Raw genomic sequence first — 25,000 nt, forward strand, 5'->3', positions numbered from 1 at the left:
TCAAAACATTAAAATTAAAAAAATTAAAAAAACATGAAATCGAACATTAAAATTAAGCATTTCTTATCCATATTAAATTATTTGTGGTCCAATCATAGGTCCAAAATACTCAAGTAAAATATCTTTCAACAAAAAATTATTCACATGTTAGCCTCATGTTAGCCACATGTTCGCCACATGTTCGCCACATGTTAGCCTCATGTTAGCCACATGTTAGCCACATGTTAGCCACATGTTAGCCACATGTTAGCCTCATGTTAGCCACATGTTAGCCACCTGTTAGCCACATGTTAGCCTCATGTTAGCCACATGTTAGCCACACGTTAGCCTCATGTTAGCCACATGTTAGCCACACGTTAGCCACATGTTAGCCACATGTTAGCCACATGTTAGCCTCATGTTAGCCACATGTTAGCCACATGTTAGCCTCATGTTAGCCACATGTTAGCCACATGCTAGCCTCATGTTAGCCACATGTTAGCCACATGTTAGCCACATGTTAGCCACATGTTAGCCTCATGTTAGCCACATGTTAGCCTCATGTTAGCCACATGTTAGCCACATGTTAGCCACATGTTAGCCACATGTTAGCCACATGTTAGCCTCATGTTAGCCACATGTTAGCCACATGTTAGCCACATGTTAGCCTCATGTTAGCCACATGTTAGCCACATGTTAGCCTCATGTTAGCCACATGTTAGCCACACGTTAGCCACATGTTAGCCACATGTTAGCCACATTAGCATTTAGACACAAACTTGTCTAAAATGTCCACAGGGCCATTGATTTCACAGGTGACAGTGGTGCATCTGAGTAGAGGTTCATTGTCCAGATCCACAGTGAATGAAGACGTGTAAAAGCTCTTTTCTGAGTAAACAAGGCGGCCATTTTGTTTTGGGGGAAGGTGTGACTGACGCACCTTTGTGCACTGAGATAAATACTTCATTTTGCTTTGATTTAGTCCATTTTTGGGAGGTTTGTTGTTACTTTGTTTGACACATTTGTGGAAATATTTTTGCTTTTATAACATTTGTCACTTTGGAGAGGTTTGTGCACGATGCTAATGAGATATAGCCCAACAAATTGAAAAGTGTACAAATCCAACATACTTGGACCTAGACTTGTGTGTGTGCTATGAAGTATATTTTCAGGAAAGACATTTAAGTTTATGTGTAATTTCCGATATATAAAAAAGCTATATTTTTATTAATTTTATAACTAAAGAACCTTTTTACATGTTTTTGTCACAATGTCCTTCTAAATGTACAAAGAAGCTTCTTGTCCTGATTCCTATGATGGTTCACATCAGCAGTTTGGGCAAAGTGTCTTGTTTTAACAGTAATTGTAAGATGTTTAGTTTAGCCAGGCCAGAGCTCATCAGAACAGCTGGTCCTTCACAGGTTAATGCTGTTTTCGCTGCTGCTCCTTTTTATTCCTTCTCTGTGTTTTTCTTTTGATTTATTAAACATGAAACAACAGTTTTTCTCATTTTTGCTCCGGCTGATCCTTCGCTCTTTTAGACTCTTCTCCCACATCCAAAACATGTACAATAGTCCCCCAGAGCAGGTGTGACCCGGACAGAAGCGCAGTGTGGCCTGTCCCCAGCAGGTGGCGCCTCAGTATAAACCACACTCAGGTTTATGATGTGAATGTGGAGCAGTTTTTATGAGGAATGAGGAAAAACATTTATTTCACTTATTTTGTTTTGTAGACAGAACAAAACAGACGAACTCGGGATCCGGGAGTTTAAACTCGGAACATAAACATAAACATAAACATAAACATAAACATAAAACATAAACATAAAACATAAACATAAACATAAACATAAAACATAAACATAAAACATAAACATAAACATAAACATAAAACATAAACATAAAACATAAAACATAAACATAAACATAAACATAAACATAAACATAAAACATAAACATAAACATAAACATAAACATAAAACATAAACATAAACATAAACATAAAACATAAACATAAACATAAACATAAACATAAAACATAAACATAAACATAAACATAAAACATAAACATAAACTCTATGATAATAAACAGGTCATGGCACATACTGTATATATATATATATATATATATATATATATATATATACACACACACATATATATATATATATATATCTTAACCCTGCACAGCTGGGCGACAGCGACAGCGCCCCCTCTGGCCCAATCCAGGCTGTTCATCACAGTTTAGTGAGTCTAAGACCTGAGGCTGAATATTGTGTTTATTAAATCCTGAACACGATGTGGTAAAACTGTCAAACCTACTTCACTTTACAGTAACACTGTACTTCACTTTACAGTAACACTACTTCACTTTACAGTAACACTGTACTGCACTTTACAGTAACACTGTACTTCACTTTACAGTAACACTGTACTGCACTTTACAGTAACACTGTACTTCACTTTACAGTAACACTACTTCACTTTACAGTAACACTGTACTTCACTTTACAGTAACACTGTACTGCACTTTACAGTAACACTGTACTTCACTTTACAGTAACACTACTTCACTTTACAGTAACACTGTACTTCACTTTACAGTAACACTGTACTTCACTTTACAGTAACACTGTACTGCACTTTACAGTAACACTGTACTGCACTTTACAGTAACACTGTACTTCACTTTACAGTAACACTGTACTTCACTTTACAGTAACACTGTACTGCACTTTACAGTAACACTGTACTTCACTTTACAGTAACACTGTACTGCACTTTACAGTAACACTGTACTTCACTTTACAGTAACACTGTACTGCACTTTACAGTATCACTGTACTTCACTTTACAGTAACACTGTACTTCACTTTACAGTAACACTGTACTTCACTTTACAGTAACACTGTACTGCACTTTACAGTAACACTGTACTTCACATCACAGTAACACTGTACTTCACTTTACAGTAACACTGTACTTCACTTTACAGTAACACTGTACTGCACTTTACAGTAACACTGTACTGCACTTTACAGTAACACTGTACTTCACTTTACAGTAAAACTGTACTGCACTTTACAGTAACACTGTACTTCACTTTACAGTAACACTGTACTGCACTTTACAGTATCACTGTACTTCACTTTACAGTAACACTGTACTTCACTTTACAGTAACACTGTACTGCACTTTACAGTAACACTGTACTGCACTTTACAGTAACACTGTACTGCACTTTACAGTAACACTGTACTGCACTTTACAGTAACACTGTACTGCACTTTACAGTAACACTGTACTGCACTTTACAGTAACACTGTACTTCACTTTACAGTAAAACTGTACTGCACTTTACAGTAACACTGTACTTCACTTTACAGTAACACTGTACTGCACTTTACAGTATCACTGTACTTCACTTTACAGTAACACTGTACTGCACTTTACAGTAACACTGTACTGCACTTTACAGTAACACTGTACTTCACTTTACAGTAACACTGTACTGCACTTTACAGTATCACTGTACTTCACTTTACAGTAACACTGTACTTCACTTTACAGTAACACTGTACTTCACTTTACAGTAACACTGTACTGCACTTTACAGTAACACTGTACTTCACATCACAGTAACACTGTACTTCACTTTACAGTAACACTGTACTTCACTTTACAGTAACACTGTACTTCACTTTACAGTAACACTGTACTGCACTTTACAGTAACACTGTACTGCACTTTACAGTAACACTGTACTGCACTTTACAGTATCACTGTACTGCACTTTACAGTATCACTGTACTTCACTTTACAGTAACACTGTACTGCACTTTACAGTAACACTGTACTTCACTTTACAGTAACACTGTACTGCACTTTACAGTAACACTGTACTGCACTTTACAGTAACACTGTACTGCACTTTACAGTATCACTGTACTGCACTTTACAGTATCACTGTACTTCACTTTACAGTAACACTGTACTGCACTTTACAGTAACACTGTACTTCACTTTACAGTAACACTGTACTGCACTTTACAGTATCACTGTACTGCACTTTACAGTATCACTGTACTTCACTTTACAGTAACACTGTACTGCACTTTACAGTAACACTGTACTGCACTTTACAGTATCACTGTACTGCACTTTACAGTATCACTGTACTTCACTTTACAGTAACACTGTACTGCACTTTACAGTAACACTGTACTTCACTTTACAGTATCACTGTACTTCACTTTACAGTAACACTGTACTGCACTTTACAGTAACACTGTACTGCACTTTACAGTAACACTGTACTTCACTTTACAGTAACACTGTACTTCACTTTACAGTAACACTGTACTTCACTTTACAGTAACACTGTACTGCACTTTACAGTAACACTGTACTGCACTTTACAGTAACACTGTACTGCACTTTACAGTATCACTGTACTGCACTTTACAGTATCACTGTACTTCACTTTACAGTAACACTGTACTTCACTTTACAGTAACACTGTACTTCACTTTACAGTAACACTGTACTGCACTTTACAGTATCACTACTGCACTTTACAGGATCAGTTACTCTTACGATTCTCAGTCGTTTGAACTCACGAGTCTGTAAAACGTGCCGATGTTTTTCTCACTGTTTCAAAGAACAAACCGGACTTTACTTTACTTTAACATTTAACTCCGCCTTAACCGAGTGCAATTTCTCCAGTTCGGCTTTACCTAAATCAAAAACAGCGTCGCGCCTCATTTGAAAGCTAAGACCCACAAAACTGAGCCTAACTGTTTGTCACGTTTGCGTTTTTTACGCTATTTTGATGCTTTTTCTTGACACTTTTAGATTTGGGTAAAGCCGGTTCAGGCGGGGGAGGTTAAGAATGAACTGTTTTTTATAAAGAACTGAAACCCTGAAGCACAAACATGTTGATGAGGCTGCACTTCCCCAGGCCGCCTCCAGGTGGCGCTTTAGACCCAGTTTATCCTGGATTTATTTCATTTACACTTTTTATTTTTCTGTTTCACTGAGATGTTTTTGTGTAAAAGTAGATTCTTTGTTAATTATTTTTAAATTTACCTTTTTCTCCAAAACATAAACATTTATAAACATAACATTACACTTTTTTAATGAAGTATTTTTATTGTTTCAGTTTGATTTGAACTCGTCTCTGATTGGCTGCCTCCTGGGGTGGGCGGGGCTTGTAATTGTAGAGCCTCGTGTGATTGGCCAGCGGCTGGAACACCGAGCTGTGATTGGCCGAGGAGACGCGCCGCAGCGAAGGGAACGTCAGGAAGGAAAACTGAGGAGACTTCTGGGAAACAGCGCCCCCTGTGGAGAGACAACAGCACAGGGTTAAACACAGCGCCCCCTGTGGACACACGACAGCACAGGGTTTAACACAGCGCCCCCTGTGGACACACGACAGCACAGGGTTTAACACAGCGCCCCCTGTGGACACGACAACACAGGGTTAAACACAGCGCCCCCTGTGGACACACGACAGCACAGGGTTTAACACAGCGCCCCCTGTGGACACACGACAGCACAGGGTTTAACACAGCGCCCCCTGTGGACACGACAGCACAGGGTTTAACACAGCGCCCCCTGTGGAGAGACAACAGCACAGGGTTAAACACAGCGCCCCCTGTGGACACGACAGCACAGGGTTAAACACAGCGCCCCCTGTGGACACGACAGCACAGGGTTAAACACAGCGCCCCCTGTGGACACGACAGCACAGGGTTAAACACAGCGCCCCCTGTGGACACACGACAACACAGGGTTTAACACAGCGCCCCCTGTGGACACGACAGCACAGGGTTAAACACAGCGCCCCCTGTGGACACGACAACACAGGGTTAAACACAGCGCCCCCTGTGGACACGACAGCACAGGGTTAAACACAGCGCCCCCTGTGGACACACGACAACACAGGGTTTAACACAGCGCCCCCTGTGGACACGACAGCACAGGGTTAAACACAGCGCCCCCTGTGGACACGACAACACAGGGTTTAACACAGCGCCCCCTGTGGACACGACAGCACAGGGTTAAACACAGCGCCCCCTGTGGACACACGACAACACAGGGTTTAACACAGCGCCCCCTGTGGACACGACAGCACAGGGTTTAACACAGCGCCCCCTGTGGACACGACAGCACAGGGTTAAGCACAGCGCCCCCTGTGGACACGACAACACAGGGTTAAACACAGCGCCCCCTGTGGACACATGACAGCACAGGGTTTAACACAGCGCCCCCTGTGGACACACGACAACACAGGGTTTAACACAGGGTTTAACACAGGGTTTAACACAGGGTTTAACACAGGGTTTAACACAGGGTTTAACACAGCGCCCCCTGTGGACACGACAGCACAGGGTTTAACACAGGGTTTAACACAGCGCCCCCTGTGGACACGACAGCACAGGGTTAAACACAGCGCCCCCTGTGGACACGACAACACAGGGTTTAACACAGCGCCCCCTGTGGACACGACAGCACAGGGTTAAACACAGCGCCCCCTGTGGACACGACAACACAGGGTTAAACACAGCGCCCCCTGTGGACACGACAGCACAGGGTTTAACACAGCGCCCCCTGTGGACACACGACAGCACAGGGTTAAACACAGCGCCCCCTGTGGACACACGACAGCACAGGGTTTAACACAGCGCCCCCTGTGGACACACGACAGCACAGGGTTTAACACAGCGCCCCCTGTGGACACACGACAGCACAGGGTTTAACACAGGGTTAAACACAGGGTTTAACACAGCGCCCCCTGTGGACACATGACAGCACAGGGTTAAACACAGGGTTTAACACAGCGCCCCCTGTGGACACACGACAGCACAGGGTTTAACACAGGGTTAAACACAGGGTTTAACACAGCGCCCCCTGTGGACACATGACAGCACAGGGTTTAACACAGGGTTTAACACAGGGTTAAACACAGGGTTTAACACAGCGCCCCCTGTGGACAGACACAGATGTTTTTTCTCTGACCTGGTTTCTTGTGATGCGGCTCAGGGCCCGTCCTGCTCCAGTATCTCCACGGGGGGCGCTGTTCTCTCGCTCTGCCACGGTCTGTGTCCTCACACTCAGACTCCACCCCCTCACACTCAGACTCCACCCCCTCTCCCTCAGACTCCGCCTCCAGGTCGTCACTGTCGGAGCCAGGGAGGGGAGGGGCCGGGCGGGCGTGGTCGTCGTGGAGACAGAGGGATGACGGACAGGTGCAGCAGGTGTTACGATCGTCGTGGAGACAGAGGGATGACGGACAGGTGCAGCAGGTGCAGCAGGTGCAGCAGGTGCAGCGGTCGTCACGGTGACAGGTGCGGTGGGCGTGTCCTCGCCGCAGCTCGCTCCTGACGCGGTGGAAGCGGCTCAGGGACAGAGGACACAGAGACGCCGCGGGGACGAGGGACACGGCGCAGTCCCACATGAGGACGAGGCACCGCTCTGAAGCCTCACCCGCGCCCCCTGGTGGCGAGAGCGAGACCACCCTCCCGGGCCCGAACCCCAGACGCTCCGCCCCGGGCTCGGCTCCGGTGACGGGGCAGAGGACGGCGTCCCCCGGTCGCACCGCGGGGCGTCGCGTCTCATTCCAGCGGATCAGGTCGAGGGACGAGATCAGACGCCGCGAGTCGGGGAACTCCACTACCCACAATCCCCTGCAGCTCTGCAACAAACAGCACACAGTCGAAAACTAAACTATAGGCACTTTAAAGGGGGGGTATTCTGCAAAATGGACTTTTCCAGCTTTCCATCATGTTATTCTGTCCCTCCCTCATTAAAAACATGGCTGAAGTGTTGCCTTGGCACATTCACGTGTTTCTGAGTAATCTGTAAAGACTCTGATGGCGGCCATTTTAGGGATAGGTTTGCCTGAGTCCTCCTAGGAACGCCCCCACCTCCTGGAGACGCCTCCGAGCTTTGGTCACCAGCCGAGTAACCAACCACTGCTCCTCAGCAGAACCCCCTCCCCACTGATGCCACAGACAGCGTGTGGAGGGGGCGTGTCTAAAGGCTCAGAGGTTCTTAAAGAGACAGAGGCCTATTTCAAGACATTCACTACAGCCATTTTGAGAGAGACATTTTATACAAGGCAGTTATTCTAATTTACTGCATTTACAGACCAACAGAAGGTTTGTCATCATTGTAGTGTGATATAGACTGGTGCTGTGGGACTGAAGAAAGCAGAATACCCCCTCTTTAAGGAACAGGCCAGTGTTTCTTCAGACTGAGATCAGTTCTTACCTGAGCTTAGACGAGTTGATCCGTACCCGTCTGGTCTTTGTGGAAGAGCTCGGTCACTTCTAACTTCACCCCCGTTTGGAGCTATAAGAATATACTGGGGGAGCGCACACATAAAGACCAGACAGGTACACATCAACTCGTCTAAGCTCAGGTCAGAACAGAGCTCAGTGTGGAAGAACCCCGGCCTGTTCCTTTAAAGCCTGACGACAAAAGGACAGAAAAAATACTTTACAAAAATATTCCATAATTGTTTTTTTTATTTGTTTGCCTTTTTTTTATCTTCATTTTTTCCTCAACTTTTAACACTATATTTTCCCCCAAATGTTCCCTAATGTTTCCCCCATCTTTTACATTATTTCTGTATTTTTTCCCCAAAATGTAACATTTGTTCCACCTCATTGGAGATAAACTGGATGTTATAGATCAGGGGTCGGCAACGTCAGGCCCGGGGGCCAAATCCGGCCCTCCAGCACAGAACCTCTGGCCCTCAAGGTGATTTTGAGAAACATTATTACACAAATCACAGAGAACTTTTAACATTATTAGAGTTAAATGGGAGGAAAAAGGTAGAAATACTGTCATGACACACAATGAGGTCAAAATACTAATGTTTGAAGGAAGTGCACTGGAAAAAGAATAATCGTTTTAAGGAAGAATGACATGAATCTACTTGAATGAACAGATTAAATCTAAGGTTTCAGTAGATTTGGTCTTAGACGAGATAAAACCTTAGTCGTCGTTATTCTCTTAATTAAGATAAGTTTGTCTGATTTCAGGTGGGTTTTATTCTTGTTCCGTTGACGCTTTAGCATTTGTATCTTGGATTAGTTCAAACCGACTCAAATTCAACATAGAAGAACTTTAATTCAAGCCATTTTAAGTCATTTATCTCATTGAAGATGCTCATTTTTCCAGTGTTGTGCTTTACTTTGGGCGAATAATCAGCGGCTTTGGCCTCGGGCTGTTTACAATAAAGAAAACCTGCCTCCCCCTGATGTAAATGATTCTAAACAGTGATCTCGATGACGTTGCAGACGATGTATTACAGCCATGACCTTGACCCGGGGCCGGACTGGGACTGAAAACCAGCCTGGACTCTGGTTCAGCCCGGCCCAAATGAGCGTAAATGTGACACTTCCACAAATACACATGTTAACCTCTGACCCCCCGCCTTCACCCAGAGCATGTCACGTTGTCGCTGCATTTTTTTCATGTTTTTGTTGTTTTTTCATTACTTTTTTCGTCGCTTGTTTTCGTCTCAGAACTGAGATGAAAACAATGATGGAAATGTGAGAAAAAAAGTGAGAAAAGTTTGACAAAAAAATGACAAAAATGTGACAAAAAAATGACAAAAATGTAACAAAAAAACGACAAAAAAATGACAAAAATTTGACAAAAAATTGACAAAAAAATGACAAAAAAACGACAAAAAAATGACAAAAATTTGACAAAAATTTGACAAAAAAAATGACAAAAATGTGACAAAAATTTGATAAAAATGTGACAAAAAAATGTGACAAAAAAATGACAAAAAATGACAAAAAAATTACAAAAAAATTACAAAAATGTGACAAAAAAATGATAAAAAAATGACAAAAAAATGACAAAAAAATGACTAAAAAATGATAAAAAAAATGACAAAAATGTGACAAAAATGTGACAAAAATTTGATAAAAAATTGACAAAAAATGACAAAAAATTATTAAAAAATGACAAAAATTTAACGAAAAAATGACAAAAAATGAGTTACAAAAATAAGTTGAATATCCAACAAAAAAATGATGGAAAAAAAATGTGATGATGTGAGGAAAAAGACCCTCTCGGTGTTAAGAGGTTAAGCTTTTAGATTTGGGTAAAGCTCGGTTTGGCCCGGGGGTCAGGGTGAGGTAAAGTGAGTCTGTGCTCTTCCAGAATACAGGACATATGGCCGGTCCGCCCCTGGACCCGGGCCTCACCTGGACTCGGTGCAGAGCCGCTCCTCTTCGGTAAAGTCCGCCTCCTTGTTCTGGGGCCAGGACTTTGCAGCCGGAGAAGATCTGCTCCTGAACTCGCTCTCTGCTCCTGAAACGGAGGAAACAGGGTCAAACCACGGCCCGAGGGCTAAACGCGGCCCTCAAACCACGTCCACCTGGTCCTCGAGCTTCACAGTGTTTGGAGATGTTTCCAGCCCGAGAAACAAACATTACACAGAAAATATAAACAGGTTTACAGACCTGAGCGGCGGAGCGGCCGGGCAGAGACATGTGACCACAGAGGAGCGTCCTGATTGGCTCTGAGGAAGACTCTGACAGAAACGTGTCTTTAAAACATCTGCAGATTTCAGTCTCAAAAATATAACTTTAATTTCACCTGGGTCGTTGGCGAACAGCGGCTCCACATCGTCATGGAAACCGGCGGGAACGAGCTCGAGGTTTGGAGCTAATACGGCACTAAACAAAACCACAACATCTTCATTTTCTCCAGTTCAGTTTTACTCAAATCTAAAGGCTTCTTGAAGAATAGCAACGAAACAAGGGGGAAAATACAACAACAACAAAATGATGAAAAAGTGGCAAAAATGTCACAAAAAATTGACAAAAAAAGACCAAAAAAAGACAAAAATTTGACAAAATCTGATAAAAAATTGACAAAAAAAATGACAAAAAAATGACAAAAAAATTACGAAAAATTGATGAAAAAGTTGCAAAAATGTCACAAAAAAATGGATGAAAAAATGACAAAAAAATGAAAAATGTGACAATAAAATGACAAAAAAACGACAAAAAAATGACAAAAATTTGACAAAAAAGTGACAAAAAATCGATTAAAAAAAAATGACAAAAAAAGATAAAAATAAACAAAAATGTGACAAAAAAATGAAAAAATGTGACAAAAATCTGATTTGACAAAAAATGACAACAATTAGACGAAAAAATGGCAAAAAAGTGACACAAAAAAATGACAAAAAAATGATTTAAAAAAGAGCCACAAAAGATCGACAAAAAAAGTGATGAAAAAGAAACAAAAACGTGCCGGAAAAGCAACGATAACAAAACAAAAAAGCGACAAAAGCAGGGAATTAAAGTGATGACGAAAGCAACGCGAAACTGACAAAAGAACTGGACAACAAAGAACAAAAACACAATTAAACGTGTCTAAAAGAGTTCTTTTCTTACCCGAGTCCAAACCGCGTCTCGCTGTTGATCCTGTTCCCATGGAGACGAAGGGGGCGGGGTCGAGCGTCGCCTCCACCAATCACTGACAGACTCCTCGGTTTCTCCTTCTGGCTCTGCACACGCTGCTGCTGCCGCCCCGAGGCAGACGGGCGCCGCGGTGGCTGTCACATGTTCATTTCTAAATCCTGATGTTCATTTTTAACCCCAAAAATATGGTCTTTTTTTTAAACATTTCTTTTATCATCAACACAAATGAATGAATTATTAATGAATTATGATTAAACTAAATAATGATATCCGACATTTTGGATCTATTACGTCACAAAATAAACTAAATTAAAAAAATAACTCTCAAATCAAAGGCAATTTTCGCGGTGAAAACAGGATATTTAAAACAGGACGTTTGAAAAATTAAAAACAAAACAAAAAATCGTAAAAAATTATAATGATTTTTATTTTATTTCTTTTTTTTACCTATTTCTTTGATCGACTTCTATCTCTAATCTGTACACGTGTATTAAAAAAAAAGTATTTTAATATTTATTTTTGTTTTTTCCTGACGCGGCTGTGACGTCAAAAAACGTGACAAAAAAAGACAAATAAATGGCAAAAAAATGATTAAAAAAAAGACAAAAAATGTGACAAAAAATTACAAAAAATTACAAAAAAAAGAAAAAAATAGAAAAAAAATTACAAAAAAATTACAAAAAAGGGACAAAAAATGATTTTTTTTTTTTTACAAAAAATGTGACCAAAATTACAAAAAAATTACAAAAAAAGACAAAAAATGACCAAAAAAATGACAAAAAAATGACAAAAAAATACCAAAAAAAGACAAAAAATGTGACAAAAAATTACGAAAAAAATGACAAAAAAAGACAAAAAATGTGACGCGGTTGTGACGTCATCGAGCCGTGCCGCTGAACTAAAAAAATGACAAAAAAATACCAAAAAAAGACAAAAAAATTGACAAAAAATGTGACAAAAAAATACGAAAAAAAGACAAAAAAAGACAAAAAATGACCAAAAAAATGACAATTTTTTTTTATTTTAATATTTTTTTTGTTTTTTCCTGACGCGGTTGTGACGTCATCGAGCCGCGCCGCTGAACTGTCAACACAAACAGACGCAGCTGCGGCTAACGGCGGAGCTAACGCGGCTTTAATCTCTGCGAAACAACTCTCTTCTCATGATTCCTGCTTTCGGTGAGACACGTTTATCCTTTTTCTCTTTCCGCTTTTCCCGCTCGGCCTCTGAGACAAAAACATTCATCATTTTCCAGCAGATTTAAACCCAAAACGCCTGAAGTGACGCGGCTAAAGCTAACGCTCCCCCGCAGCACAGGCTCACGTTACTCACTCAACTCTGAGGGATTTTCTGCTTTAATGTGATTTTGTGGATGTTTTTTCTGCTCCTTTTTCTCCGGGAGTTTCAGTCACGGCCTGGTTTTTAATGACGTAATAAAACATGATGAAGTCACAGAGAAATGGACTTTACACGCGCGTTATCTGCTTTTATTCAAACCCACTCACTTTGTATCGACGTTAAACGGTTTCATGGATCTGAACAGAGTGTGGCTTTAACCCCTTAACTCCCACCTGAACCGAGCACGTTTTCTCCAGTTTGGCTTTACCCCAATCCAAAAGCTTCTGGAAAAAAGGTGGGAAAATAGCGACAGAACTGAGATGAAAACAATGATGATGTGACGAAAAAGTGAGAAAACTTTGACATAAATGTGACAAAAAATTACAAAAAAATGACAAAAAATGTGACAAAAAATTGACAAAAAAATGACAAAAAAAATTGACAAAAAATGACAAAAAAATGACCAAAAAATGTGACAAAAAATGACCAAAAAATGTGACAAAAAACGTGACAAAAAATGACAAAAAATGTGACAAAAAATGACCAAAAAATTACAAAAAATGTGACAAAAAATGACCAAAAAAATGACAAAAAATGTGACAAAAAATTACAAAAAAAGACAAAAAATGTGACAAAAAATGACCAAAAAAAAAGACAAAAAATTTGACAAAAAGAGACAAAAAATTGATTTAAAAAGTTACAAAATGAGTTGAATACCCCCCCAAAAAATGTGATGACGTGAGGAAAAAGATCCATTTAGATGAGTTTTGTAGATCTTAGCTTTCAAATGAGGTGTTACACTGGCCTACAGGATTTGGGTGAAGCTGAACTGGTGAAAATGCTCTGGTTTCAGGCGGGAGTTAAGAGGTTAAACATGTGTAAATAAAACCGCAGATAAAGGTTCGTCTTTAATGAGGAGTTTCTGCTTTAAAAGTGAGACATGACATAAAAACTGGCCTTTGGAAAAGTAAAAGTATCTGATACCATTTAGACTGAAGTAAAAGTACAAAAGTATAGAGTATAAATGTGCTTTATGAGTAAAAAGTTACAGTATTGAAGAGTCTAGTGTGCAGGATTATGAATCAAACCAGGTCTAAATGAGTAAACCACAAACTCCGGTGAAAAACAGGGTCTAAACCAGGTCTAAACCCGGACTAAACCAGGTCAGATCTAAACCAGGTCAAAAACAGGTCTACAGGAGTAAACCACTAAACCAGATCTAAATCCGGACTAAACCAGGTCAAAAACAGGGACTAAACCAGGTCATCGTAAAGAGGTCACTTTGAAAATAAAATACTTTATCCTCTGACTCTGCACTCGAGCTGACGGTCACGGCGCCCAGGAAGTAACACCCGGTCCAGCCCGTCAGAACAAAATCCCGGCTCGTCTCTGGCCCGTCAGAATAAAAGCCCGGCTCGTCTCTGGCCCGTCAGAATAAAAGCCCGGCTCGTCTCTGGCCCGTCAGAATAAAAGCCCGGCTCGTCTCTTTCATTAGTTCAGCAGGAACTAAGCAAAACATACATTAATCCAATGTTTCTGTTACAGAAAAGAGCGATTAGTGGAAGTGGATACAGAGACCAGCCCAATCCTTTATTCATACAACTAAAAACACTGACATTCTATGGATTAGTAGAGTTTAACCTTTTAAAAACATGTATGAAGCTCATCTGGAAAGTTTACCAAACAATTTACAAAACAGATTCAATAAGAAAAAAGCAGATATGAACTAAAAGGTACTGAGGCTTTTACAAAACCCAGGTTTCCATCGGCAGCAAAGGAAAGATGTCGCTCTGTGGGACAGTCCTGATTGTAAAGTTAAAACTTTTAAGTCCATTGATGTGTTTAAGAAGTGTGTAAAATTATCAATGTTACAAAAATATGACACTGTGGAGCAGATCAACTTTATTTTGTATTTTGTGTTTTGATGTCATGGACGGCTGCATGAGACAATAAATGAAATAAATAAATGAAAAAATGAAAGAATGAAATGAACTTCCTACATATCAAGAATGTCATTAAATACACACATTGTAATACGTGCCACTGTAACCATGGAGACGCGTCACCTGACTTTACTCAGGACCAGCTCAGAGCCAGGTTTAAGTGAGAAACAGTGGGTTTTAAAGGAGAACTCGCCCCATCAGCACTTTTATACTGAGAAACCAGCAGAGCTAACGTTAGCCTTTAGCCTGTTGTACAAAAACAACTGTTCATGATCAGACTAAAGAAAAGTTGAACTAATGAATGAGACTTTTTCAGACCGGGAGTTGTTTCTTGGGCGGCAAGGTTAGCGTTAACTTAACGCACAGAGTCTTTTAAAAACATGCTAAATAACGTTCTGTAGAAGCTGTGACTAAAGTAGCGTTCGTGCTGCTCCTCCACCGGGGGGCGCTGTCTCTGTCTGTATCTGTGTCTGAACTCGGAGCAGTCAGGAGTTTCCAAGTTGTCACCACTTCGAGCGGCTCCAAGCTCCTCCTCCTCCTCCTCCTCCTCCTCCTCCTCCTCCTCCTCCTCCTCCTCCTCCTCCTCCTCCTCCTCCTCCTCCTCCTCCTCCTCCTCCCTCCTCCTCCTCCTCCTCCTCCTCCTCCTCCCTCCTCCTCCTCCTCCTCCTCCTCGTCTCCATGGTAACGTCTTGTCCGTGTCCCTCAGGCTCCTCCTCTCTGCGCTGATGGGGCAGGGCCAGGTCGTGGGTCGTTTGCCGGACAAGCTCCTCCGTCACGCCGCGCTGGTGAAGGACGGCGGGTACCTGACCTACGACGAGTTCCTGGCTCGAGTGTCCGAGCTCAACGACGTGTGAGTCTCAGAGACGAGGACCTGGACCTGGACCAGGACCTGGACCTGGACCAGGACCTGGACCGGGACCAGGACCAGGCTGACCTCTCATGTTTCTCTGCAGGACGGCGAAGCTGGCGTCCGAGCAGCAGAAGCACCTCCTGTTCGAGGTCCAGCCGGGGTCAGACTCTACGGCGCTGTGGAAGGTCGCGGTGAGAGTCGTCTGTACCAAGGTCAGAGCCTCAGGTCACTCTCGGTGATACTGCCCCCCCCCCTTTATCTGTGCTGTCTGCCCCCCCACTCTTAATGATACTGCATGACAAGAAGCTTCCGAATTGGTCTGTCAGTTAGGAAGGAGTTAGGAAAAGGAGCCTCTGATGCTAACTATCATAGCCACTTTAGCATAGGGACCTCTGGTGCTAACTATCATAGCCACTTTAGCATAGGGACCTTTGGTGCTAACTATCATAGCCACTTTAGCATAGGGACCTTTGGTGCTAACTATCATAGCCACTTTAGCATAGGGACCTTTGGTGCTAACTATCATAGCCACTTTAGCATAGGGACCTCTGGTGCTAACTATCATAGCCACTTTAGCATAGGGACCTCTGATGCTAACTATCATAGCCACTTTAGCATAGGGACCTCTCGTTCTAACTATCATAGCCACTTTAGCATAGGGACCTCTGGTGCTAACTATCATAGCCACTTTAGCATAGGGACCTTTGGTGCTAACTATCATAGCCACTTTAGCATAGGGACCTTTGGTGCTAACTATCATAGCCACTTTAGCATAGGGACCTCTGGTGCTAACTATCATAGCCACTTTAGCATAGGGACCTTTGGTGCTAACTATCATAGCCACATTAGCATAGGGACCTTTGGTGCTAACTATCATAGCCACTTTAGCATAGGGACCTCTGATGCTAACTATCATAGCCACTTTAGCATAGGGACCTCTGGTGCTAACTATCATAGCCACTTTAGCATAGGGACCTTTGGTGCTAACTATCATAGCCACTTTAGCATAGGGACCTTTGGTGCTAACTATCATAGCCACTTTAGCATAGGGACCTTTGGTGCTAACTATCATAGCCACTTTAGCATAGGGACCTTTGGTGCTAACTATCATAGCCACTTTAGCATAGGGACCTCTGGTGCTAACTATCATAGCCACTTTAGCATAGGGACCTTTGGTGCTAACTATCATAGCCACTTTAGCATAGGGACCTCTGGTGCTAACTATCATAGCCACTTTAGCATAGGGACCTTTGGTGCTAACTATCATAGCCACTTTAGCATAGGGACCTCTGGTGCTAACTATCATAGCCACTTTAGCATAGGGACCTTTGGTGCTAACTATCATAGCCACTTTAGCATAGGGACCTTTGGTGCTAACTATCATAGCCACTTTAGCATAGGGACCTCTGGTGCTAACTATCATAGCCACTTTAGCATAGGGACCTCTGGTGCTAACTATCATAGCCACTTTAGCATAGGGACCTCTGATGCTAACTATCATAGCCACTTCAGCATAGGGACCTCTGGTGCTAACTATCATAGCCACTTTAGCATAGGGACCTCTGATGCTAACTATCATAGCCACTTTAGCATAGGGACCTCTGATGCTAACTATCATAGCCACTTTAGCATAGGGACCTCTGGTGCTAACTATCATAGCCACTTTAGCATAGGGACCTCTAGTGCTAACTATCATAGCCACTTTAGCATAGGGACCTCTGATGCTAACTATCATAGCCACTTTAGCATAGGGACCTCTGATGCTAACTATCATAGCCACTTTAGCATAGGGACCTCTGATGCTAACTATCATAGCCACTTTAGCATAGGGACCTCTGATGCTAACTATCATTTGGACACGTTATGTTGTTGTTGGACACTAGGGGGCGACATGCACTTTTGTTTGGCCTGCACTCCACCAATAACTTTAAAGAAGAAGAAAAACAGCTGTTGGTGATGTCACTTCCCTTTCCCCTGTTTAAGGACGGACGGATTGTTCAAAATGCAGCTGAAGCTCTAGTTCCCGAACTGCACAGATCCAACAGTCGACCCATGAAAGGTTAAAGGTCAAGGGTCAGAGGTCAGTGTTAGAGCTCAGAGGCTGTAATGTGATGGTTTCAGACGCAGCCTTACACTAGTCACTTCACCTCTTAATCCGTTACTCTGGGCTCTCGGCTGTAGCCTTTTAGATTTGGGTAAAACTGAACTGACATGGTGACTGTGTGTGTCATGTGTGTGTCATGTGTCACGTGTGTGTCATGCGTGTGTCATGTGTCACGTGCGTGTCCTCCTGCAGATTAACAAGGTGAGCGGGGCGGTGGAGGCCTCGCGGATCATGAACCTGTACCAGTTCCTCCAGCTCTACAAAGACGTGACAAGCCAGGCGGCCGAGCTGACAGCAGAGGGCGCCAGCGAGGGCCCGTCCGGACAGTCCGACTGCCAGGCCTCGGTCTGGATGGGCAGGTACGGCGGTGTGAGCCAGGTCCGCCTGACTGACGCTGACGTGACGCTGTGTCCCTCAGGGTGAAGGAGCTGACGGACGAGGAGGAGTGCTGCATCTGCATGGACGGGAAGGCCGACCTCATCCTGCCCTGCGCCCACATCTTCTGCCAGAAGTGCATCGACAAGTGGTGAGACGCGGACCAGCTAGCAGGGGGCGTGGCCTGTGGCGTGGTCCTGTGTCAGACGTGGTTCTGTGTCAGATAATATATAATATGTAAGGGATAATATATAGAACGCTGGTCATTATCGGGAAAATAAGCACCGACAGGGCGAACCGAACCGTGCTTATTTTCCCGATAATGACCAGCGTTCTATACATGATCCGCTTATTATTCGGCCATTTGCCAACTGAACACACACAACATAAACTTTGTACACTTTTATGAAGGTCCAAAGGTTTATTTAATGACTTCTGCGACGAATAGTTCCCAAACGTTTGCGCGTTGCTCGGCAGCGTTTTGCTAGGCTAGAAGCAGCAAGGCTAGCAGCTAGCCTAGCTACTTAGCTGAAGGTGCAGTTGGAGAAATGGTGGTGAATCTCTGGGTAAGTTGAAAGTCAGACTCACGCTAACTTCACGAGTGATTCCCCGACTTCTCTCTCAGTGACGGGACAGATAGTGTCGCTGCTACGTACGTGCGGAGTGATATGAAAACACCAACTCCGGTGCCATTGGCAGCGGAGTTATTTTTCTCAGAGGTCCTTTATCAGAAAATAATGACCGGTAGAACGTTGGGAAATCCCATTCAAATCAACGGAGCTTCTACTTACGCTGTGAAGAACCATATAATAAATACATATAATAATAATATAATGATAATAATATAATGATAATAATAATATAATAATAATATAATAATATTATAATAATAATATAATAATATAATATGAGGCCATGAGTTGTGTTTCTCTTCCCAGTAACTCTGTGTCCTCGTTTCTTACAGAATTATTTTAAAACATCGATTTTCAAAGCTCAGTATTTTTATATCTGAGTCACACTCGGTCATGTCACAGTTTGGGAAATGATCCTGACCTTTGACCTCAAAACTATGGGGGAAAACCCACTCCTCACTTCTCCCCGTTTACCATAATGACCACGCTCGAGGGGGAATTCATGTTGGATTTACAGACTCCGCCTCCCCAGCTCTGACGAAGCATGTTCCTAAAAAGGGCATAAGGGCGGGATCTTCACTGTAGACTCCGCCTTTGCGTGACGTGTAGCTCGCGCTGCTCCAATGCTAACAGTCCGAGCCTCGTTAAAGACCAGATTTCAAAAATTCATATTACGAAAACCAGCCTGGTTTCATATATTGTGACTAACGTTATCTCAGGAGGAAGATCAGCCTCGTCTAGTGTTAGAAACATTGAAACCAGGCGTTAAAGTTGTTTTTAACGTGTCTAAACTCCAATGCTTTTCAATGGGGCCTAGTGGCGATATGGAGGTACTACAGCAATGGCCCCCAGTGTCGTGGTCATAAAGCAGAGCAGCCAGCGCCCATTAGGGAAAACTCCTGTGTGTTTGTGCACACGTGTGGACCCGTGTGACCCGTGTTGACCCGTGTTGACCCGTGTTGACCCGTGTGGACCCGTGTGACCCGAGTGTGACCCGTGTGGACCCGTGTGACCCCCGTGTGACCCCTCCCTCTGTGTGCAGGAGTGGGCAGCAGAGGAGTTGTCCCGTGTGTCGTCTCACCGTGACGGCCGCCAGCGACTCCTGGGTGGTGTCGGACTTTCCCTCAGAGCAAGAACTGGCCGGATACATCCTGAACCTGGCAGACGAGGCGGGGCATCCCCACAAACCATAACACACCCACACACACACACACACACACACACACAAACCATAACACAATAACACAATATAACACAACACACCCCATAACGCGGAGCCACAGTCCCGCCTCCGCGCGCCGACACTGAGGAGCTTCTGAGTCGCTGATTTAATAAACGTTTCTGGTCGACTTTGTTCAAACATGATTAAAAACTCTTAAAGGAACAGGCAGCGTTTTTCCACACTGAGATATGTTCTTACCTGAGCTGTGACGAGTTCTTTAGGACCTGTCTGATCTTCAGTCACGTAAACGCAGCGCAGACGGCGTTAGCATTTAGCCTCTCCCTCTCTCCTCTATAGCTCCAAAACAGGTCAAGATAGAAGCTACCAAGCTCTTCCACGTTTTCCCTATTTAAATATGGTTATGTGAAGTGTTCCACTACAAAGTATAATTACACACAATTAAACAATGTGGATTTTCTAAGTGGATAAAAGGGGGAACTATATTGTAAGGCGTAATAATACCAGGAGTAGTTCGAAATCCGCACAGTAATCTTCACTTTTAGCTGCTTTAGCTCCTTTAGCTAAAGCAGCTAAAGGAGCTAAAGCAGCTAAAGCAGCTAAAGGAGCTAAAGCAGCTAAAGCAGCTAAAGGAGCTAAAGGAGCTAAAGCAGCTAAAGGAGCTAAAGCAGCTAAAGGAGCTAAAGCAGCTAAAAGAGCTAAAGCAGCTAAAGGAGCTAAAGCAGCTAAAGGAGCTAAAGGAGCTAAAGCAGCTAAAGGAGCTAAAGCAGCTAAAGGAGCTAAAGCAGCTAAAGGAGCTAAAGCAGCTAAAAGAGCTAAAGCAGCTAAAGCAGCTAAAGGAGCTAAAGCAGCTAAAGCAGCTAAAGGAGCTAAAGGAGCTAAAGGAGCTAAAGCAGCTAAAGGAGCTAAAGGAGCTAAAGGAGCTAAAGGAGCAAGTAAAGTGAAGATTACTGTGCGGATTTCGAACTACTCCTGGTATTATTACGCCTTACAATATAGTTCCTCCCTTTTATCCGCTTAGAAAATCCACATTGTTTAATTGTGTGTAATTATACTTTGTAGTGGAACACTTCACGTAACCATATTTTAATAGGGAAAACGTGGAAGAGCTTGGTAGCTTCTATCTTGACCTGTTTTGGAGCTATAGAGGAGAGAGGGAGAGGCTAAATGCTAACGCCGTCTGCGCTGTGTTTACGTGACTGAAGATCAGACAGGTCCTAAAGAACTCGTCACAGCTCAGGTAAGAACATATCTCAGTATGGAAAAACGGTGCCAGTTCCTTTAAAGGGACAGTTTTACATACGTGTTCTACCTTAGAAGAGTTCATGTGTTCATGTGTGTCCTCAGTCACGTTAGCATTTAGCCTCTGTAGCTCCAAACCAGGTGAGACAGAAGCTAAAGGAGGAGAGGCTAAATGCTAACGCTAGCGTGACTGAGGACACACGTGACGACCTGACAGGTGCGCATGAACTCGTCTAAGAACATGTATGTAAACGTCCCTTTAATGATCATGTGACTTCCTGACAGATGTTCCACTAAATGCTGTAAATAAGAAACAGATGTAGCTTTAAACGCTGTGAACGTCACTTTTGCTGTTTTTATTTTATTGTGAAAATGTGTTTTTCAAACTAAACCAGGACTGACTTAGTTTTAACTTTTATTTCAGCTCGAATAAATATTTTAATGAATATATTGATGCATCTAAACATTTCTTCACAGAGTCGGGGAAAGGTTTAGGTTTAAAGTGCTTTGTCTTCAGTGTGAAACAAAATGGCGTCCGGGTGAAAGTGATTAAAAAGGTAGATTATAAAACAGCCCTGATCACGTGAGTTTGTATCGAGTTTTGCACAGACGGATCATTGATTAAAGCACAAAGATAAACTCTGGTGTTTCCGTCTTTTCTTAACGTCGTGGTGAAACAGGAAGCTGACGTCACTTCCTGTTTAATGATTTATTTGGTTTGGACTCATTTGCATCCTGACCTATTGTACATGTTTTAGTCCTGAACAAAACTCCAAACATCCCAGAGCCGGTGCCTGAGCAGTGACGGGCAGATGTTCCTTTGGCGCCCTCTGGTGGTGAAAAAGCGTTACAGCAGTGACCTGAAAACAGCTCAGCCCCGTTTAATCATTTTGAAAAAGGAAACAGAAGAATCAGTAAAAACCTTCACTCACCAGGTTTTCAGAAACAAACACACGTCGTATCAAACTGTTTTTATTTCATAAAGTCCACGCAACAGTTTCACAATAAAACACCTTTTATCAACAACGTGTGTTTTAAATATTATGTTTAGAAAAGACGTGTTTTCAACTAAAAAAAACATACAAAAATAAAATAACTGAAACCAACACTGAACCAAACAACAGTGAGACACCAGGGGGCGCCGTGTCACCAACAAACTCTGTAATAACATCTGTGTTAAACATGTTTAACCCTGAACCGAGAGCATCTTTTTCATCATATTTTTGTAACTTTTGTCATCTTTTTGTTACATTGGCGTCATTTTTTTTTTTTTTCACATTTGTCTTTTTTTCCGTCAAATTTGTGTAAAATTTTGTTTACATTGGTTTTCACATTTTTGTAATTTTTTCTTCAATTTTCCATCATTGTTTTGTTACTTTTTCCCAGAAGCTTTTGGATTGGGGTAAAGCCAAACTGGAGAAAATGTGCTCGGTTCAGGTGGGAGTTAAAGGCGTGACATTAAACATGTTTAAGGCGTGACATTAAACATGTTTAAGGCGTGACGCTGCAGCGGAACACGGGAAACATGAAGGAAACTCCTGCCGTCGACACGGTAACACGAGGACGAGCGTGTTGGTCGATTCTGTCATTTATGTTTGAAATAACGGACGGAGCTGGGTTTAAACGCCGGCAGCGCCTCCGCCTCATTTAACCTCACACACCGGCCTGTGACGGGACGGTGATGTCACGGTGGTGACGTCACGGCGGCGACGTCACGGCGGTGATGTCACTGTGATGTCACGGTGGCGATGTCACTGTGATGTCACGGCGGCGATGTCACTGTGATGTCACTGTGACGTCACGGCGGCGATGTCACTGTGATGTCACGGCGGTGATGTCACGGTGGCGATGTCACTGTGACGTCACGGCGGTGATGTCACGGTGATGTCACGGTGGCGACGTCACGGCGGTGATGTCACGGTGACGAGGGGCCGGCCTCGCTCTTGACCGCGCCCACCAGGAAGCTGAGCTCGTTGCACAGCGTCTCGTAGCGGTAGGTCATCCGGATCTGGGCCACGTTGGTTTTGCGGATGTCGTTCCCCTCGGGGCCGTCCTGGAGGTAGTCCGGCCCCAGGAAGTGCTTCTTCTCCTGGACACAGAGCGGACAGAGTCACACACGCGACCTTTGACCTGCTGGGTTAGTTTAGGTTTAACTAGTTATTACCACAACAAACACAAATCTGTAAAACAACTATTGAAGCATCAAAGAGGAGAGAGTGGGAGCAGCCCCCCCCCCACACTGACCTGGTGGGACAGGCCCCTCCCCCTCACACTGACCTGGTGGGACAGGCCCCTCCCCCACACACTGACCTGGTGGGACAGGCCCCGCCCCCTCCCCCCACACACACACTGACCTGGTGGGACAGGCCCCTCCCCCCACACTGACCTGGTGGGACAGGCCCCTCCCCCTCCCCCACACACTGACCTGGTGGGACAGGCCCCTCCCCCCCCCCCACACACTGACCTGGTGGGACAGGCCGCTCTGCAGGACGCTGTTTCTGGCGATTTCACACAAGTCGCAGGTGCTGAGTTTCCAAAGCTGAGCCGCGATGGCGTATTCCTCCATCAGAGGCTCCTGAGGAACCACAGAGTTAGAGAAGCTCCTGAACATCAGAGGCTCCTGAGGAACCACAGAGTTAGAGAAGCTCCTGAGGAACCACAGAGTTAGAGAAGCTCCTGAGGAACCACAGAGTTAGAGAAGCTCCTGAGGAACCACAGAGTTAGAGAAGCTCCTGAACATCAGAGGCTCCTGAGGAACCACAGAGTTAGAGAAGCTCCTGAGGAACCACAGAGTTAGAGAAGCTCCTGAGGAACCACAGTTAGAGAAGCTCCTGAGCCAGGAGAACACAAGGACCACCACCTTCTGCCCAGGCCAAACACCTTCATCTCTCTGAGGGAGGAACTGCAGAGGGTCGTCCGTGGTGTTAGTAGTAGTATATGCAGTAGTATTTGCAGTACTTGTACCTTGGTGTAGTGGAACTGCAGAGGGTCGTCCGTGGTGTTAGTAGTAGTATACGCAGTAGTATTTGCAGTACTTGTACCTTGGTGTAGTGGAACTGCAGAGGGTCGTCAGTGGTGTTAGTAGTAGTATACGCAGTAGTATTTGCAGTAGTATTTGCAGTACTTGTACCTTGGTGTAGTGGAACTGCAGTGGGTCGTCCGTGGTGTTAGTAGTAGTATACGCAGTAGTATTTGTAGTACTTGTACCTTGGTGTAGTGGAACTGCAGAGGGTCGTCTGTGGTGTTAGTAGTAGTATACGCAGTAGTATTTGCAGTACTTGTACCTTGGTGTAGTGGAACTGCAGAGGGTCGTCCGTGGTGTTAGTAGTAGTATACGCAGTAGTATTTGCAGTACTTGTACCTTGGTGTAGTGGAACTGCAGAGGGTCGTCTGTGGTGTTAGTAGTAGTATACGCAGTAGTATACGCAGTAGTATTTGCAGTACTTGTACCTTGGTGTAGTGGAACTGCAGAGGGTCGTCCGTGGTGTTAGTAGTAGTATACGCAGTAGTATACGCAGTAGTATTTGCAGTACTTGTACCTTGGTGTAGTGGAACTGCAGAGGGTCGTCCGTGGTGTTAGTAGTAGTATACGCAGTAGTATTTGCAGTACTTGTACCTTGGTGTAGTGGAACTGCAGAGGGTCGTCCGTGGTGTTAGTAGTAGTATATGCAGTAGTATTTGTAGTATTTGCAGTACTTGTACCTTGGTGTAGTGGAACTGCAGGGGGTCGTCTGTGGTGTTAGTAGTAGTATATGCAGTAGTACTTGCAGTAGTATATGCAGTACTTGTACCTTGGTGTAGTGGAACTGCAGAGGGTCGTCCGTGGTGTTAGTAGTAGTATACGCAGTAGTATTTGCAGTACTTGTACCTTGGTGTAGTGGAACTGCAGAGGGTCGTCCGTG

At 43.6% G+C, this 25,000-nt stretch overlaps 2 protein-coding genes across 2 annotated transcripts in view; one reads left to right on the forward strand and one right to left on the reverse strand.

Annotated features, from left to right (window-relative positions):
- Positions 1–12,500: 12,500 nt before the first annotated feature.
- Positions 12,501–19,917, forward strand: rnf141 (ring finger protein 141). The gene is made up of 6 exons (XM_079583202.1): positions 12,501–12,612; positions 15,422–15,565; positions 15,669–15,777; positions 17,862–18,028; positions 18,088–18,195; positions 19,719–19,917. The coding sequence occupies exons 2-6, from the start codon at positions 15,441–15,443 to the stop codon at positions 19,867–19,869; spliced, it is 660 nt and encodes a 219-aa protein (XP_079439328.1). The 5' UTR covers positions 12,501–12,612; positions 15,422–15,440; the 3' UTR covers positions 19,870–19,917.
- Positions 19,918–22,990: 3,073 nt separating this feature from the next.
- Positions 22,991–25,000, reverse strand: part of LOC306982743 (AMP deaminase 3-like) — a gene marked incomplete at its 5' end in the record, with an annotated part of 26,307 nt that continues 24,297 nt past the window's right edge. The window contains 3 exons of the mRNA XM_079583204.1: positions 22,991–23,187; positions 23,563–23,673; positions 24,967–25,000. The exon at positions 24,967–25,000 is cut by the window's right edge and continues 140 nt beyond it. Of these exons, the coding sequence (XP_079439330.1) occupies positions 23,014–23,187; positions 23,563–23,673; positions 24,967–25,000 (319 nt within the window). The 3' untranslated portion in view covers positions 22,991–23,013. The remainder of the gene's footprint in view (positions 23,188–23,562; positions 23,674–24,966) is intronic.

This window comes from Gobius niger, assembly GCF_951799975.1.
Source record: "Gobius niger genome assembly, contig: SCAFFOLD_90, whole genome shotgun sequence".
Classification (NCBI taxonomy): Eukaryota; Metazoa; Chordata; class Actinopteri; order Gobiiformes; family Gobiidae; genus Gobius; species Gobius niger.